The following is a 19,646-nucleotide window of genomic DNA, read 5'->3' as shown; positions in this document are numbered from 1 at the left end:
TTGGCGGCTTCGACTGGAACTTGCAGTTCACATGGCACGGCATTCCGGACTATGAGAGAAAGCGGAGACCCAACGATATTTCTCCTGTGCGGTATGTTGGCGGGTGTTCCGCCAGGGAGATGTGTTTTGGGGTGGACTTGGGTGGACTTTTTATGAATTCATGTTGATATGTGATGCCGTTTCGACTAACCATGTGTATTCTTGTATAACTCTTTTGCTGCATGGTGTTTTCCTTCATCGCCGTTTCACCAATAACCTTGTTTCCGTGTTCATTGCATGATTTGCTGACAACCAAATATGCTTCCTTTGGGGTTTATGTGATGCGTTGTGTGGATATGATCTGCTTTGCATTGGAACGTTTTGTTTGTTTAACAACTCTTCACTTTTTGTTTGTTGAATAACCCATCACTTTCCTTTTGCATGATTTATTCTTTGTTAACCCCATCACAGATTGTTTCTCCTTTTTTTCGCAGCATGAAGTCGTGCATTTAATTGTGAATTTTGTTGTTGTGTTGGACCACATTTTTGTTGCATGATTGTTTCCCCCACAATGCTTGAAGACACATGACATACTGTCTATGCTGGACTGTGTATCTGCTGCATGGCATATACCCAGATTAGTGTAACTTTGTGTTCTAACACGGTTGTAGGGGAAGGGCCCCTAATATGGACCGCTTTTTGTTTCATGCTGATAACTAGCTTGTTTTCTTGCGAAGAAGTTCCCTTTTGTGTTTGGTAGTCCTTCTCTCTTATGTTAACCGTCAGGCCTAATTAAAGTAAAATAGCTTTGATAGACATTCAGCAAAATTTAAATACAGAAAAAATCACAAATGGTCCATATTAGGAGCCTGGGCGCCTAATATGGACCAGTGGAGAGGCCTTCATGAATCACTGTAAAAAGCCCCCTATACTTCAAAATAACATGATACAACTTAGTGTGCAAGTCAGACTAATTCAAATATGCTTTAGATTTATCTGTTTTGGGTTGATGAGAGCATTATTTGAAGCACACCAGGAAACTAAAGAAGCTTATCAAAAACATAGTGAAAATAAGTGAAATCATCAACTTCCACGAAAAGAAGACTATTTGTTATATATTTTTGATATCTCGAGGGCTAGTTATAGGTTATTTTCAGCAAGCTTCTTAATGAATTAATGAAAATAGCCTTTAGCTTTTATTTTCTTCGATTTGTTGAAGGTGGTCCATATTAGGGGACTCACACATACTTTGAGATTTTGCTATTGTTTTTTGTGTGCAGTAGAAACTCGGGGTCAACACTGCTAAAATGTAACAAATACAGTCTTACCTGTCATATATAGCACGTTTTGTGTGATAAAAGCTTTGGCTGTGGACAGAAACGAGTCCGTTTTAGGCGGCAAATTTAGAGTGAACGCTGCCAAAAGTGAAAAAAAGAGAAAAAGCCTCACGGTTTTGAGGTTTGTGTTTCTGCAACTGTTTTGACATGTGCAAGTTATCCAGAGAGGGTGAATACAGCGAATAAAATTGTTTTGAGCGCTCTAGTGCCGCTGGTTTGTCAGAACTGGAGGTGGTCCATATTAGGAGCCGGTCCATATTAGGAGCCCTTCCCCTCTCTCTCTCTCTCTCTCTCTCTCTCTCTCTCTCTCTCTCTCTCTCTCTCTCTCTCTCTCTCTCTCTCTCTCTCTCTCTCTCTCTCTCTCTCTCTCTCTCTCTCTCTCTCTCTCTCACAGTGGTGGTCTATATATAGATGTAAAATATAGTTAATATAGTTGATGCCTGGCTTTGAGCTTTTCACAACAACGCGGATCTGTCGCCGCAGGCGTCGAGTATCGTAGTTTTGTTTTCAGGTCGATCTGACCTTATGTCTTCCTTAACTGTCAAAGGCAGGTATGAATACGGATGCATATGATATGAACGGGGTTGGGGAGGTGGGGGGGGGGGGGGCTAGGTGTTGCAGTCTTGAGAAGAGGTGGGGATAACACTGAGGGGAAGGGAAGAACGGAGCGTTAGAGGGAGGACATTATTGGGACATACGATCATTTGGGGAGGGGTGTGGGAGGTGCATGGTAGGCTATGTCTGGGCGGGTACTGGAGAGAGAGAATGGGGGGGGGGGGGGGGAGGGTAGTCCCAAATCATTCTCCATTTAGTATTTAAATTTAATTGTCAAGGAAAGGGAAACTGTAGGGATATAATGAGGGGGGTAGTCAAAAAAGTAATCTTGACTGGTAGTTATTGTTTGCTCATTTTGGAGGGTGGGGGGGGGGGGGCAGGGACGTAAGAGTTAGGCTTGCTACAGGAGAGGGGGGGGGGGGGGTAGCTAAGAGACAACATTCTTGATTCAGATGCGTATTTGGAAGTCACTGGGGAGAGGGGTGAGCGTTGGTTTGGGCTTAAGAGGGGACTAGAGCGGAGATAGGGTGTTAATAAAAGAAAAATCTCAACTTAATAAGTCTTTGGAGGTCATTGCGGAAGGAGATTTGTTGATTATAGACCTTACGATCTTTCACTGTGACTAAAAGGTGGGAATTAGGACAAGATAAAAGGGCGAGAAAGGGGCTGCAATTGAGAGAGAATGTTCTTGACAGAAATAATATTTTGAGTTCATCAGACTCTCTACTCGAAGTTTTTCGTCTCTAAAAACGTAAGGCTTTGGCGAAGAACATCCAACCGGATAGCCGCAATGTATGTAAGAAGAGGAAATGAAGGTGGGCAGATGGAAGCCCATTTGTCGGCATGGAAAGCCCTGAAGGCAGTTTTACATTCACCAAGGCTAAAGTCGATAGCACAATACACAGGTCGTGTTTATATCCAGGGGCCGGGTTGGATTTATCCGTGGTATACAATCCTAGCATGGCGACGAGAAGAAGCTATAGTTTGAGATTATCTCAGACGTGATATGCAGAGATAGGATCAGTTGGATGGACGACGAGATCTGTGAGTAATGGAGATTTGCTGTTGGGGAGGGTTTTCAGTGAAAGCTGGGAAATGTTCATGATGCATAGAGTAGTTCTTGGGGATGACTGTAAAAAGTGATGCGTGGGTGGTTTTGAGTTGTAAGTCTCTCTCTCTCTCTCTCTCTCTCTCTCTCTCTCTCTCTCTCTCTCTCTCTCTCTCATCGTGTTCTGGCGTACTGATAAAAGGGTGCGGTTCAAGGGAAGCAACCTAGTAAAGAAGGACATTATGTGTATCGCACCACAGTTGTTTCCCCTTCATTAATTCCCCTTTTCCTATCACGTTTTCCTTCTGTACCCTTCCTTCAAGCCCCCTCCTTCCACCTCTCCCCACAATTTGCTTTCTTTCGTACCTGTTTCACTTTCTTTGTCAGCTGCATATCATTGCCGGATCTCTCTATTCTTTCATTCTGAGATGACAGTATAGTATAGTATATGATATAATATAATCAACTCTTTTCTCTTTGACGGCTTTTTTTTACATTTAGTCAAGTTTTGACTAAATGTTTTAACATAGAGGGGGAATCGAGACGAGGGTCGTGGTGTATGTGTGTGTGTGTGTGTCTGTCTGTGCGTGTGTGTGTATAGAGCGATTCAGACTAAACTACTGGACTGATCTTTATGAAATTTGACATGAGAGTTCCTGGGAATGATATCCCTGGACGTTTTTTTCTTTTTTTCGATAAATACCTTTGATGATGTCATATCCGGCTTTTTGTAAAAGTTGAGGCGGCACTGTCACACCCTCATTTTTCAATCAAATTGATTGAAATTTTGGCCAAGCAATCTTTGACGAAGGCCGGACTTCGGTATTGCATTTCAGCTTGGTGGCTTAACAAATAATTAATGACTTTGATCATTAAAAATCTGAAAATTGTAAAAAAAAAAAATTTTAAAAATTATAAAACGATCCAAATTTACGTGCATCTTATTCTTCATCATATTCTGATTCCAAAAATATATAAATATGTTATAATTATTTGGATTAAAAACAAGCTCTGAAAATTAAAAATATAAAAATTATGATCAAAATTAAATTTTCGAAATCAATTTAAAAACACTTTCATCTTATTCCGTGTTACAGGGATCGCGTTTACGCACGATTTTTGCGTATTTGACGCATTTTAAAAGTCGCTGACGCGTTTTTTTTGCCGCGCCGCGTAAGCCATACGCAAAAATATTGTAACTTTTTCTTGTCTTCACGCAGCGCTTTTGCTCTGACTTAATAATCACCCGATCCTGAAACTGACTATAGGGCTCGAGAAGTGACGACACACATGAAATCTGCGCGTCAAAACTAAAGTCCGTTTCTTTTTGCATCGAAGTATCGCAAACGAACGTAACGAGGGTATTACCAGATAATGTCTTGTCGGATAATGAAACAGACATTAGCTGCTCTCCCATCTCGCGCTTCCAAAAGGCGGAAAGTGTGTCTAGTCGTATTAGAGCGGGAAACAAACTCGCAAGGCCCGAAGGTTGGAGACAGCAGGGGTGTTATTCGACAGGCGTGCGCGGAGTTCGACAGGAAAACTCGCCGTATTTAGGTAAGGAGTGTCTTTAAGTCTTTCGTGCGTGTTTTGTTTGTGTCTGTACGTGTTTTCGTAGTACGCAAAAATATTGGTCCGTGACGCGTTTTTTTCGTTTCGTTGCGTATGACTTACGCGTTTTTTAAAAAGCTAGCGCGATCCCTGGTGTTAGTTCCTGATTCCAAAAACATATAGATATGATATGTTTGGATTAAAAACACGCTCAGAAAGTTAAAACGAAGAGAGGTACAGTAAAGCGACGCTATGAAGCACAGCGCAACCGCTACCGCGCCAAACAGGCTCGTCAATTTCACTGCCTTTTGCACTAGCGGCGGACTACATTAAGTTTCATTCTGTGAGTTCCACAGCTTGACTAAATGTAGTAATTTTGCCTTGCGCGACTTGTTTTTTAAGTTACATGTTCCTTTCAGCTGAAACATGAGTTGTAACATGAGACTGCATCTGCAGTACAACAGAAATAGGTCTTTCTTAGGTAAGAGGAGGGGTGGGGGCAGGAGGCATCTTTTTGTACTGAGGTGACAAGAGCTCATTTATAAAGGAAAACCTTGTTTCACTCCCGTAAAAATAGTGATACTTGTGATGAGAGAACACCATTAGGACAAGGCTAAATTAAGTGTCCCCACAACACAGGTGGCCTGTCTTGACAGGGAGGATTTGGTGAAGTTGATATAAACAAAGAAAAACATACAGGCCTACTGTTCTTTACTGGGACATTTTCTCTCGTCAGCTAGGGGCCTGACCGATTGCAGGAACCACTGTAGCTCCTGCCTCCTTAAAGGAAAGCTGCGTCCAGACAACGAAAGCACACGTGAAGAACAGGGCACCGTAGTTGGCATTAGTCATTTCTTGCAATGTTTGACCCCAAAAGATGTGTTTTTATTCGCACGCTGGTAGGCTGGCTGGAGCCCTTACTGGACAGGGTGGCAGAAAATAAACACAACGTGGTGTGTCCCGTCATCGACACCATCGACCTGGAAACGCTGAGCTACAACGGATCACCCTACGCGCCCATCTATGTGGGCAAGTTCGACTGGGAGCTGACTTTTAATTGGATGCCTATGCAAAAACATGTGGCTGCCAACCGCTCATCTAGAATCGATCCCATTCGGTTGGTTTTGCGTTAAGAGTTCTCTTGTGTGAGCTGTGTGCACCTGGATTTGGCCCTTGAGGAACACCATAATGCGATGACTTTGGTTATGGTTTTTTCTTATGCCTTCTTTTAGAGTTGTGCTAGCCGCGTATTATGAAAGCACTGGAGTGACATGACTGCTTTGGTGTGGGGGATTGGGGTAGGGTTCTGCTAAGCCTTCCTACATATAGATGTACCAAGGCTGGTGAGACCGCTGCCAGATCTTCACCCACACATACACCCCAACTCCAAGCCAATGTCATGTCTATGTGGAAAAGCATTGTCTGTTTTACTGTTTAAATCCTCTTGCATGGAATCTGATGGAAGCTTTAAATAAGGCACTGAATCTAATTTCTTGCTCCTTGTAAGGCTGCCCTGTAGAGTTGCTAGTCTCTGCTGTTATCTGTAGATCTATACAGATTTTCTTGTATGCTTTGTTTGCTTTTGTTGATCAGTGATGAGAATATTCTTATATACCACAAAGGCTAGACATTTTTTGTTTCACTTTTCTTTTGTTTATTTCATTATGTTTTGTGAAGCTTCCTTTTTTGTCATTCTCACTAACAATTGAGAGGGACTGTGTTGTTTTTGTGTGAAGTCTTATCAAACTTAACCATTAATAATTGTGCGCCACGCATGACTGCTTTGTGTTTGTCTGCTTTGCACGCTGCACTAAGTAATTCATCTTTTCTTGTTGGGTATTGCATTTGTGATTTACTTCTTATGCCAAAACTGTTTGTCTTGACATGATTATGCCTTTTGCTAAATATTTCTTTATATTTATCTGATTCAATTGCACCTAATTTGTTTGAAGAGAAACTAATACTGAGCAGTGCTGGTGTACTTTTGCCGTTGATTTGCTTCAGATTTGCAAAATCAGTACTGCATGAATCTTTATTAAAATAGACAAATAGGGAGAGTTTATCTGTCTCTGTTTTTCTACTGTTTTTCTACTTGCCTTAAGTGAAGAAGAAATACATTAAAACTTAAAAATGTAATTTGAATATCAAAACATAGCATTCAGATCTAATATCCCATAGAAATTTGGTATTTTTTTCACATGTTCTTGTGTCTTATGTTTTACTTTCACCATCAACTGATGAGAACACTGACTGTGTATTTCAGGTCTCCTACTATGGCAGGCGGACTGTTTGCAATCAGCAGAGAATATTTTGAACATCTGGGTACTTATGACCCGGGTATGGATATATGGGGTGGAGAAAACCTTGAGCTTTCTTTTAGGGTGAGTATATATTTTATTTATGCGCACAGAAATGTACAGGAAGTTAATATGTAATTTTGACTCATCTGCTGGCACACAATACTGTACTATGAACTCCTTCACATACTACAAAAAAAGGATAAAGATCACTAATGCAAAAGTAAGCATACAAGTAACTCATTGTGGCATTCCATTGGTGAAGTTGAAATGAGGTTTAAATCTTTAACAAATGAAGCAGAGCTGAATAGTTTATAAAAAAAATATATATATAAAAAAAATGAGGATAGCTGCACATTTGCAGGTGCTTAATTACTTTATCCTTTTACAAAACAAAATAAAATGGAACCTATTTGCAATTTCTTACACTCTTTGCTATGTTATCCCATAAATGATACACTGCCTCTGACAGTTAGATCTGTGCTTGCAGTAACTGTATGTTGACTGCTGTGTTGTGACAGGTGTGGATGTGTGGAGGGGTCCTGGAGATCATTCCCTGTTCCCATGTGGGTCACATTTTCCGCAAGCGGAGTCCGTACAAGTGGCGCACAGGGGTCAACGTGGTGAAGAAGAATTCCATTCGTCTGGCAGAAGTCTGGATGGACGAGTACCGAAAATACTACTATGAAAGATTCAACAACGATTTGGTGAGTGTTCTAACTTTGTTTTTACAAGTACCACTGCTAGCGGTGATGGCTGAATTACCGATCTGTTCTGTTATTTTTGTTTGCTTGGCATTTCTCAATAGTTTGAAAGGACTTCTTGAAAAACACACACACACAACAAATACATTTTAGTTTTTTTTTTCAGTAACTATAATACCAACATTTAATTTGCAGCATATTGTTGTGTCTACATGCGATACACAACAACAACAAAGTTATAAAAAAACAAAAAACACAAACAAACAAAATGAATGAAACAAACTTACAACTCATCGTTAAAATTAATCATGTTGCTCTTACTTGCAGGTAGTACTGAGTTTTCTCGCCTTCATTTTGTTATTTTTGAACATCATTCCTTGATGGAAAATAATGGGGTTTACAAATTGTATGCAACAAAGTTATTTACTTATATGGCTGTGTTTTTCAGGGTGACTATGGTGATGTAGCAGAACGTAAAGAGCTGAGGAAAAGGTTACAGTGCAAGGATTTCGCCTGGTACATCACAAATGTGTACCCAGACCTTTTTATACCTGGAGAGGCCCTTGCTTCAGGGGAGGTAAGCATGGAATTATAATTGAAATTAAGCTGTGCTGGGTTGCTTCCCCTGTAATACACACAGGCTGGTGCCAAAGATTTTAATAATTTGTTCTAAATGGGTGCACTTATTTTTGTGTGAATTTAATTCTTTCCTGAGTGTTTTATGTGACAATTCCTTTAGCTTTCTCAGGTGTGTAAATGATATGCTACTCACGTAGATCACAGGGTACAAAAGTGTCTTGTAGATGCACCTGTCAGTTATTTTCAACAGAAGCCAGGATATATGCACATAAGTTTATACTCTTGATAATGAATGTTTTGTTCCTTCTCTCATCAACAATAACGGCATTCTTCATTTTAATGAAACAAGTGCCAAGAAAAACACTAAGAAAAAAAATGTTTTTAAGATTAAGCAACCAAAATGTGGGGCTGCTTTTAAAAAGTAAGGACACATGTTATGCCTGTCTTTGTGATATCCATAACGCTTTGTCAGCTGTCCTGAAAGACAAGGAGATGTATCACTTCTTGTCTGCCATTCCAGCCTGATGAGAAATGCTAATTTTAAGATTTAGAAATAAAATTCACGTGTATTTTTTAACAGAGTAAGGAGAAAAGAGAATTCTTTTGAGAAATGAAAATTAAATCTTTCTTTTAGACAAAACAAGAGGAACACAGAGAGCAAAAATGGCTACTTAAATTTCAATTCTGTCACTAGTTTAGTGAAATGAGAGAAGGATCAGTGAAGACACTTATATTTGGATAGGGTCGCCAGATGTCCAAGACTTTTGATATATATTGCAGCAGTTTGTGCCTTTGTGTACCTTTTTTATGGAGTTCTGTTTTTCCATCTTTATTGACACATACAAAATCCTTGTTTTGTCTTGTTGAGTTGTTGTCTTACTTTCACTTCCAACCTTGTGCATGGGTAATGTAATGAAATTTATTCCTGTTTCTTTTTCTAACTTTTCTTTCTCCTTTCAGATTATTTTAACGCTGTCATGCTTTAATGCAACTAATATTCCTCTTTAACCTCGATTCACAGCAAGGCCAGGCAATGACAGTCATTTAGCCATCCATCATAGCTACCTCTTAGAGTTTCAAATTATTCATACGCTGTCACTTCTGACTTTCACTTCCAACCTTGTGGGTAATGTAATGAAATTTATTCCTGTTTCTTTTTCTAACTTTTCTTTCTCCTTTCAGATTATTCTAACGCTGTCATGCTTTAATGCAACAAACATTCCTCTTTAACCTCGATTCATAGCAAGGCCAGGCAATGACAGCCAAGCCATCCATCATAGCTACCTCTTAGAGTTTCAAATTATTCATACGCTGTCACTTCAGACAATCCCGTTTTTGCCCAGATTCGCAGCAAGGCTAAGCCGATGTGCATCGACAGTCCAGCAGACCACCATAGCTACCACAAGCCTGTGAACATGTGGCCGTGCCATGGTCAAGGCGGCAACCAATACTGGATGCTGAGCAAGGCTGGGGAGCTTCGCCGTGACGACGGTTGCCTGGATTTCAGTGGAGGGGCCGATGTCATCATTTACCCTTGTCACAGCCAAAAGGGCAACCAGGAATGGAGTTATAGAGAGGTGGGTTTCAGTATTATTGGGCAGAGCTTCACTTTTGTTACCTTCACTTTCTGGCCCATTTAACCCCTTTAACATATGAATGTCCCTTTAACTGCCTATCTTCTGATTTAAGCCTTCTTTGACGCCACACTCAATTGTCATTTTTAATGTTCCCGTATGTGCCCTCACTTAGAAAAAAGAAAAATTTTAAACTTCATCTCTACCATATGTCCCTATCAGCGTTATCTGTCTTATGTCTCTTGCTGCCTTATCTTTTCCATTTCCTATCTGTCCCATGTCTCTATCTGTGCTTTATATGTACCTTATCTGACCGATATGTCCTTATCTTTCCCTGGTGTCCCTATCTGTCCAATATGTCCCTATCTGCCTCATCTGTCCAATATGTCCTTATCGGCCTCATCTGTCCAATATGTCCTTATCTGCCTCATCTGTCCAATATGTCCTTATCTGCCTCATCTGTCCAATATGTCCTTATCTGCCTCATCTGTCCAATATGTCCCTATCGGCCTCATCTGTCCAATATGTCCTTATCTGCCTCATCTGTCCAATATGTCCTCATCGGCCTCATCTGTCCAATATGTCCTTATCGGCCTCATCTGTCCAATATGTCCTTATCTGCCTCATCTGTCCAATATGTCCCTATCGGCCTCATCTGTCCAATATGTCCCTATCGGCCTCATCTGTCCAATATCCCTATCTGTCTTATCTGTCCCATGCATAGGAGACTGAACAAAAAGGAGTCAGTCAAACCTTAACAGAACAACGATTAAGGGGTCAGGTCGGGACTGATAGGGATGGGGTCATGAAGGGGTCAGATGAATCTCAGGCCAGGGGTAACATTGGGAGAAAGTGGTAAAAAGGATACTTGAACTTGGTCCACAATCATGCATCATGCATTGTCAAGAATTGCAGCTTAACTGTTTTATTTTGTTTCTTTCACTATAATTATGTTATCTGTCTTTGCAGGATAACACTTTGTACCACCTCAACACCCAGAAGTGTGCCGAGGTGTCTATCGACGGCAAGAAATTATCCATGGCAACGTGCACAGGCATCGACAGACAGCTGTGGCAGTGGCAGCGGAAATCACCCAGCGGAGCCAATTCATGATTTGGGTGTTTAGTTTTATTGTGTAACAGGTGTGTTTTTGCAAGGACACTCAGATCTAAGATCTATTTTTTGATGTGCGAAAGATGCAGGTAGTATGTCTTCCTTTTGTTGCTGTGTGGGAATGGTTTGGAGAGTTGTAATTGTTCCTCAAGACACTGTTTGGGGGGATATGCTTAATGGTAATCTTCTGATTATGGGAATACCTGTAGTTCCAGATAAATGCGGCATTCCTTGGATCCCCTTGCTGCCAAGCACAGTTTTGAATGAGTTAAGCAGCAATGTGAATCAGTAAATAGATACAAATACTGAGGTTTTCAGGTAAATTCATAGAGTTATTTGAAACTTATAGGATTCTTGCTGTTTACTCTTAGCTGGGTACTCTTGCAGATAAAAGGAAAATGGATAACATGGGGTCATGTCTTATAGAGATTTGCAAGTGTTCCTCCTAAGTGAATTTTAAGTAAATATCTCAGAGCTCAGTATGCAAGGTCAGTCAAATCTATGATAATTGTTCAACAAAAAGTCCCTTACAGAAAAAAAGGCCCTGTGGCGAGCCTCGCAGCGAGGTCGCAGCGAGCCTCGCTGCGAGGTCGCTGCGAGGCCGTAATTTACCATGCAAATTAAGTTTGCTGCGACTAAGTCGCAGCTAGCTGCGATGTAGTTATATATCCTTATATGGAGATCCCACCCGCGAGCTTGATGTGATGAGGTCGCGGCTAGCTGCGATGTTCCCTGCGAGCTTGCCGCGACCTAGCAACAGCTAGCCGCGATGTCCTGGACCCCTTACTGTGAGCTTGCCGCGACCAGGTCACAGCTAGCCGCGACCAGGTCACAGCTAGCTGCGACCAGGTCACAGCTAGCCGCGACCAGGTCACAGCTAGCCGCGATGTTCCTGGGATCATGCTGCGGCTTGCCGTGATCTAGTCGCAGCTAGCTGTGATCTAGTCGCAGCTAGCTGTGATGTAGTCGCAGCTAGCCGCGATTACCTCGCAGCTAGCCGCGATTACCCGGACCTATATGTGGTAGTCACAGCTATATATCCGCGACCATGTCACAGCTATAGCTAGCACCGACCAGGGTGAGCCGGGATATCCCTGGCCTGTCCTCCAAATTCTTACCACGTACAAGCTTTCCTTGAGCCAGCTGCAGCTACCTGTGCAGTTGTCACGGTTTACTGCGATGTCCATGAAATCATCAAGCAACGACCTTCAAATTTCACAGCAAGTGAGCTGCAACCTAGTGATGAGTGATAACTTACTGCAGTTATGCAGGAGGAAATGCTTTACCAAACCCTGAACATTGTTTAGATGGTTTAAAGTCCCAGTTAAAATATACCTAAACCCTCCCAGAAAAATGCTGCAACCAGCTTGTGGGTGCATGCAAATCCTTTCGCACTGACAGGCCATTGTGCTACATACATTCTAAATTGACTAGAGACAGAAGCAGTTCAACACATGCAGACGCATATTCTCAAATGTAAAACAAACAATTGGTTTAAATTCAAATTATTTAATAAAAGCTCATTTGGCATAAATTTAGATTAAATAGAGCAAGCTGTATCCTGCGATCAGGACGAACAAGTTCATCAGAGTTCACAATTTGTTGCCGAAATACAAGATCGCCAGCACTAGCAATCGCTCATGCTGTTTTTTTTACCAATGTCACATGGGTTTAGCTAAAGGTCTCGTGAGTAATTTTTTCATTAAACATAAACAGCTGCTTAACCTTTTTTCCAAAGTTAATTGCAATACACCCTAAAAGTAAAAGTGTAGAGCTAAATAAAAAAAAGTTTGGTACTGAATATCAGCGATATAGTTATTATGAAAAACTATATTTCGAAAATGAAATCAAGACAGTACATTACAGGCTAACCAGTACATAATATGTTGCATACCTACCAAGTAGTGTATGCACTCTCCAAGAAGTTCTCCCCAAGGTGGCTGAGTGCATCAGAAACAAAATCAACAGAGATGAGATTCTTCCGCTTTTTCGCGGAATTCTGCTCAAAAGTTGATCCCCAGGACCGTTTTCCTAAATCGTCCAGATCCCTTGAGAAAAAAAGGGGGGGGGGGGGGGGGGGTAGAGGTTGATTATCAAAAATCTGACCTGCCAATGACTGAATCTCCCAAAAGACTAGACCGGTTTTTGATTGTCCGGACCGACAATACCTCCGACAAAAAAATCTCCGCCGAGCTCAAAACCAAAAATCTACGAAATGAACTTTAGACCCGTGTACGAACTGTCCATTTGGGAACAAGTTTCTCCTCATCATCAGTGTCTTCATCGCGGAAGTTCCTAAATGGGCTGATTTAGTTGTTGACTTTAGCCACTTTAGCAAGATGGCGTCGTCAATGCGATTGTTGGCAGAAACAGAACATGCTTTAGCTTCTGAGATTGATAAAGGGCTAAAGAACAAATGGGTTTGGGCGTGGAAAGACGAAATTATAACTACCGAAGTGAAGGGACAAAAACTGTCCATCCGTCTCGGAGATTCGGTTCAAAAGTTGAATGTTCGGGGAAGGCACAATGCACGTGGTGTAATAAAGTACTGGGCTACAAATAGAGAGGCAAGAGCGTGTTGAAAGACCATTTGACCACATATTTGTCCTTGTGTGCACACTTGTGTTTGTCAGGCTGTGAGTGTGATGTTATTTTCAGTGACTGTTGTTTATTTGTGAGATTCATTCTAGAAATGCATGAACAATGCCCAAAGTTCTAATCAAAATATTCTGCTGCTAAGACTCATTTCTGAGCAATTTTTTGTTATGTAAATGCTAAAAACGCATCAGCTTCAGCCCCCTGGACCCCAAACTTCCTTTACCCTCTTATGTCAAAATTTGGGAATCTCATCTCTGAATCAAGATCTCTGACAACCTGAAGAAATGCTGTTGTTCCTGTCTCCCCACTGAGGTGCTCCTTGAATTGCTTCTCCGTGCGATCAATGACACCACCAATCCGATCCACAGGAAAGGTAACTTCTGGGAAGAGCTTCTCAAACCAGGAGTGGACCTGAAAAAAAGTCAATATCAGTCTGTGTTCCAAAAGATAATATACCAGTGCATGAACTATGCTGCAGTATAGTAAAAGGGACAGCCAAAGAAATAAATACAAATTATCAATGTCTATTATTATTTTGTAATTAATTTTAGTGGATAAAGAAAAGACGCAAAGGATTGCTAGCCTGTTTATAAATACATAAGCATATCTATAAGACAAAAAAGAGTTGTGATCAACCGAGTACTTACCACTGAAGAGGGCTTGCCACTTTGCCTCTGTAACTGCAGCAAAACCTTGTTTGTCAGCCCCGGTGGATTTGGAGGTCTGCCACGGCCAGAGGCAAGAAAATAGTTAGCAAGTCGTTGGTGCATGTGTGTCATCTGGAGAAAAGAACAAAAAGTAAGTTATAACAATAACATCAAACACTACTTCTGCAGAAAGAAAAACACCAAACTCAAAGAAGAAAAGTCAGTTATTTCATTTTCAATAAATGAAAAAGCAGCTACCAGTATTTTATAAAAAATATATCTGTAATATCTGTTTTCTCACACGAAATAAGTCGACATACATGTGCGAAACATTGCGAGTCCGCAAAACGTTCTCAGAGTCAGCTGGTGAATTCTACTTTTGGTTTCCACTCAGCTGGTGCAAGAAAAGAAGAAGTTACGTGACCAGAATAAAATCAGTTTTTGAACAATATGCAATGTTTTCATTTCGTAGATGCACCAGAAATAGTTTTTTTTTATATCTTTAGATACATTGTCAATGATTATTTTCGTCATTAGATTCTATTGGGTTAGAGAAAAAAACGAAAGCGGTTCGTAACACAACCCTTCCGCTTGAAACACAGACAGGCCATCGAAGTCGAACCACTTCGTCAAATTCAGTACAAAATACCTTCTGTCATTTCGTACATCCGCCATTAAAAACATTCAATCAATACTTTAATATGTCTAAACTTACCGAACAGAACATCTTGAATCGATGTGCCGGACGAAAAGAATGCTTGGGTCGAATTTGTTGAGTCGGTAATCGCGGCTTGAGCCACCGGGCGCCATTTTCAAAACTGCAGGCAAAGCTATTCGAGCCTCGTTTTGGGCGTCTTGCTCGGAGGACACATGTCGGACTGACTTCATTTTTTGCTTGTTTAAAGAAAAATTCGAGCTGAATCGAATGGTGTATTTCATTTGGCAGTGTGATAAAGTTGTCGGTAGTTTGATTTTGAAAACTTCAACCGCAATTTTTGGTCACTTTGTTTTCCAGTTCTCAAAATATACGAAATTATAGAGCTAGCTCTGCTCTTTTAAAACACCCATTGTACTTGTAGTTTCTTTGACGCGGAGCAAGAGAGCGTAAAGTACGACGACCGAACTGAAAAATGTTGCGCATCACAGCGCGCGGAGGCTGTGTGAGGCTGAACGGTACTTCAATAAAATATTCATACAAAATCACATAGTAAACACAAATTAACTAACGAAAATGGTATGTATTTTGATGTGGTATACATTTTTTATTTTATTCGGTGAATTTCTTCACATTTTTGGCATCTTCAGGTGCATTTCTCTAACCTTCACTTCAGTCATCGGTTAGTGGTTCTAATAACCTTTAAAACAGCATGGTCTGGTCCTTTGAAATGGGGTGGAAAAAATCCCGATTGCGGCTAGGAGCTAAGTGATACAAAGAAGGTTTGGGGTACCTATAAGATCACAGAAAGACCAGTGGACGATACCTTCCGCCTGTGATCAAGACCTGGGAACACATAATTATTGCCGTATTAGACTATGTATGCTTGTTTGTCTAAAAATACGATCAGTATGGTTTAATGATTATAACAACTTTACAACTCTGCATTTGATCAATGGTAACCGCTTTTTTCATTACACATTGAAAGAAGCATTTGGTTTAAATGTTTTGGTAAACTTTTTAATGTTGCAACGGTCAAATGTATGGAGTACACCTTTTTTTTCCTGAAAATATATATATATATATGCCAAATTTGTTTGAGAATACTCCAAGCGCAAAACAGCTAGGGTTCCAGCTATATTTTTTAATGGAATTGTTTGATCGTCACACTGCCAGTTAAAATTTCTCTTGTTTGTTGGTGTGCAAGCTATATGTAGTGCTTCCATTCGTGTGCTGTCATGTATGCTCTGAATCTGATCATTTCTGTTAAGTCTTTATAATATAGGCTGGTTGTACACTTTGAGTTTAATGGGCAATAGTAAACTCCCTAAGCTAAATGCAGTTCGCAACACATCACCATATGGTACTTTCTAGCTCCCAAATTTTAAAGAAGCACAAGATAACACTTTACCTGATTTTTAAATGGAAATGCAACATGCCATATAAACGGTTGCGACCATCTTTGTGAAAATATAATACTCGAGTTTAAAGGTGTTTGTCTACATTTTTATACAGAAATCGGCATCAAATACTAAGTCTAGCTATTCCCTACAAATATCAAAAATACACTCCCCTTCGATCAGGAAGGACGAAGCCAGGGTAGCCGATTGAAAATTCATGAAAGTAATGCAGCGTAGTACGATATCCTTATTTGGCAAATGCCAAGGGCAAAAGTCGACCTCTCAAATACCATGCATTTCGTGCGTTTAACAAAACATCGTGGACAGCGCTCTAATACACTGTGTCAAACTGTTGCTGTGATTGTGTGGGTGTGGCTGTCAGCATAGTGACATGAATTTGATTGGTCGATATTTATAGTTAAAACACATGCTCTCTCCACATGGAAATCAAAACATTGGAAGTGTTATACTGTACTTCTCAAAAATAAAAACTTTTTTTACATTTATTTTGTTAAAAAAATTTCCCCATGCTTCATTCATCATCTGACATAACTTTTTAGCGAAATCTAACCATAAGATTATTGAAAAAAAAGCAGAAATGTAGACGACCTTTAAGCCTTGAATTTTGCTCCAACAACATTTTGTGTGAAACTACAGAATAAAAGTCTCTGGCAGTTGGTAAACAAACAAGAATTTCGGGCTGCTGATTTATACATCCCTTTAACAGAAGAATTAATGCCAAAATACACTTTTTGCTTAAAAACAAAAGAAAATATTTACTTTGTAATATTTTTTAAAACATGAAGCAAGCTGAGTGTTATGTTTCTGAATAATATTTGCTGCCACCATGTCTCATTCTTGTGCCAAGATGGTAAGAATATTTGCAAATAGGGCCACTCAGAGAGTCAGACACAATAATCGCTCTATAAGCAGGCCCCTCCATATGATATTGAAAAAGCCTCCATTAAGGTCCCGGCTAGCTGTGATGTTGTTCGGAAACTTACGCCAAGATCGCAGCTACCTGCGAGGCTCGCGTCAAGGTCGCAGCTACCCGCGATGTTGTTGCGAGGTTCGCGCCAATTGTCGCAGCTAACTTTGATGTTGTTGTGAGGCTCGCGCCAAGGTTGCAGCTACCTGCGATGTTGTTGCGAGGCTCGCGCCAAGGTCGCAGCTACCCGCGATGTTGGCGCGAGCCTCGCACCATGGTCGCAGCTAGCCGCGCTCTTGTCGCGAGCCTCGCGCCAGGGTCACAGCTAGCCGCGATGTTGTCGCGAGGCTCGCGCCAAGGTCGCGGCTAGCCGCGATGTTGTTGCGAGGCTCGCGCCAACATCGCGGCTAGCCGTGACCAGCTGCGACTAGTTGCTGCGATGTGTTTAGATCGCTGCGACCTCGCAACGAGGTCGCAGCGAGGTCGCAGCGACTTTTCTTTTCTGTAAGGGGTATCACAAAAAAACACTCTCCAAAGCACCCAACAGGCGACAGTGTGTTGTGCTTTTGAATGTATGAAGGAGTGACAGGGAGAAAATGTGTTACTATATAAAGTGTTTGTGTGCAGGATACTAATTTACACATTTCTCTGTGATAAAGGGGTTTGGAGTGAGAGGTTGGATGGCTGAATGTTCCCTCTATTTTGTGGAAAGAGTTGACATGTTTGTGCTTGTGCATATTTGTTGATTTTGAAATATGAAGTGATTGATTGACAATGCAATGATTTCTTTCAATTTAGAATGTGACGTGTATATATAAAAGTGATTGGCATGCATTAACGCTTAGGGTACTTTTGATCATTCTGGGGGAGCACATTAAAAATAAGAATTGATGTAAAGATTATAATTCACTGAGTCATACTAATGTCTAAAAATAATTATGGCTTTAAATTCTTGTACATGTGTGTTTATTTCTGCTTGTCAAAATGGGAACATTGAAAACGATTACCTTTGAATAATTTATGTTCCATGGGGCATGGATCTTGATTGATTGTTTTAGCTATAGGCTTATATTGCTGGTGACATTTTTTAACAAGAAACGGAATTGAAAGTTGAAACTGTTCCAGTTTTATTTCTATAATTTGAAAAAAAGACAGCGAGGAAGCTCCATTTATTCTAGACACTCCCTAAATGTTTAAGAGCATCCCGGAAAGTCCTCAACACAGTGAGCAAAACTTGATTTGTAAATTAATGAATCCTGCTTTGCTATAGTTGTGGAACATTTTGTGAAGTACTGTTTAGCACCAGCTAACTCACCTTACTTACGTTCTGTGTTAATTGACAGATTATTGCAGAAACTATCCGGTTATCCGCAAAAGTGCAATGAATTTCATGTCATTTTAGAGTTCAAAGTGACTAGCTTTGGTATTTATGCAATCATGAATATTCATGATCACAATTCATCATCTTCTGTCACAAAAAGTTGTAGAGAGGTTAATTCATTTTCGTAGGTTGTGATGATAAATATCATATATGTCAGATAAAAAGAAAGTTTATGGTGTATGAATAAATATAAGGGACTCAGGCTTTGGCTTAGAACAATTTGTTTTCCTGACATTTACTGTAAAAACTTTCTTCTGTAATAGTTCCACAGTCATTAAAAACAAAATGTTTTTCTGAAACTTTTACTGTCATTAAATCTTTCTCCTGCTTGTAAATGAAAAGAACATACGCTATTTCTGTAACACGGTTAACAGAGAAAAATTATTGTCACACTACAAGAAATAAAACCACCTCTTCCTTTTGACCTTCCTTTGAAAACAAAAGTGTGGAGAATGTTTTTGTTATTTGTATTTGATCTACTTTAGCATGTCATAATGTTGTTTTCCTAAATAATTGAATAAACTTACATTCCTGTATTTGAATGCAAAATGTAATGTCATGTCATCGTTCCCATTTAGATGTAGGATCTTTAGTTGGTCCAAAATGCTTTCTGGTGAATTAAAAACATAGTTTAAGTGCAAACTGTACAATTCTTGTTAGATGCACTTTCGTTACTGCTTGCCACGTATAGTTATTTTTGCACACACGAAAAGTATATTTTTCCATGTTTTATACTCCCTCTCAAAGATTGACCAAACTTTTTTTCTCTCGAAAAATATTGTTTGAAAAATGAAGTAAAAAGGTGACATGATTTGATTTCATCTAACAGTTGGCACACTACTGTCTGTGTGCTTCTAAGACAATAGTGCCTTCAGGTTCACATCTTGTTTCTCTTCCTGTTCACAAGTCATTATGTCAGCTCTTAGTGTTGTTTTACTTTTCTATTTTGTGTAATGTATGAAGTTGCAACTTAAGGTCATGAGAAGAAAATGGTCTATGCCTTGTAGGTTTATCCATGTGTGTGTCTAAAAAGACAGATAGGTTGTACATGGACATGCATGCTCGGGGAAAATTGAATATAATCCTAGTTGGTCAGTTGCATTAGAGAGCGATGTTGGTCATGCAATAGTTTAATTGTTAGCCAACTGTGTGTACTTAAATGGGGGAAAAGTGTTCATCGTTTTTATATATTCGGTCATGCAGGGTTAATAAGCTAATACTTCAAATAAAATAACAGAAATAACATGAAACAAATAAGCAGTAGACTAGTTTAATCAGGCATGGCTATTATAACTCATCT

At 40.1% G+C, this 19,646-nt stretch overlaps 2 protein-coding genes across 2 annotated transcripts in view; one reads left to right on the top strand and one right to left on the bottom strand.

Annotated features, from left to right (window-relative positions):
• The window catches only part of LOC138981772 (polypeptide N-acetylgalactosaminyltransferase 5-like), a 15,811-nt gene extending 4,556 nt beyond the window's left edge, over positions 1–11,255 (top strand). Inside the window, exons 3-8 of the mRNA XM_070354849.1 lie at positions 1–91; positions 6,734–6,851; positions 7,289–7,474; positions 7,920–8,048; positions 9,394–9,627; positions 10,594–11,255. The exon at positions 1–91 is cut by the window's left edge and continues 123 nt beyond it. Of these exons, the coding sequence (XP_070210950.1) occupies positions 1–91; positions 6,734–6,851; positions 7,289–7,474; positions 7,920–8,048; positions 9,394–9,627; positions 10,594–10,737 (902 nt within the window). The 3' untranslated portion in view covers positions 10,738–11,255. The remainder of the gene's footprint in view (positions 92–6,733; positions 6,852–7,288; positions 7,475–7,919; positions 8,049–9,393; positions 9,628–10,593) is intronic.
• A 1,536-nt stretch (positions 11,256–12,791) lies between these two features.
• LOC138981773 (uncharacterized) lies at positions 12,792–16,322 on the bottom strand. Its single transcript, XM_070354850.1, has 3 exons — positions 14,698–16,322; positions 13,983–14,114; positions 12,792–13,746 (listed from the first exon to the last, which is right to left on the bottom strand). The coding sequence occupies exons 1-3, from the start codon at positions 14,707–14,709 to the stop codon at positions 13,555–13,557; spliced, it is 336 nt and encodes a 111-aa protein (XP_070210951.1). The 5' UTR covers positions 14,710–16,322; the 3' UTR covers positions 12,792–13,554.
• Positions 16,323–19,646: the final 3,324 nt, after the last annotated feature.

This window comes from Littorina saxatilis, linkage group LG12 (genome assembly GCF_037325665.1).
Source record: "Littorina saxatilis isolate snail1 linkage group LG12, US_GU_Lsax_2.0, whole genome shotgun sequence".
Lineage (NCBI taxonomy): Eukaryota > Metazoa > Mollusca > Gastropoda > Littorinimorpha > Littorinidae > Littorina > Littorina saxatilis.
This window is presented reverse-complemented; position numbering and strand designations above follow the sequence as displayed.

Excerpts from the sequence above, each read along its gene's own strand:
- LOC138981773 (XM_070354850.1), bottom strand. Across the intron at positions 13,747-13,982 it reads GTGGCAAGCCCTCTTCAGTG|GTCCACTCCTGGTTTGAGAA; the intron begins GTAAGTACTCGG and ends ACTTTTTTTCAG.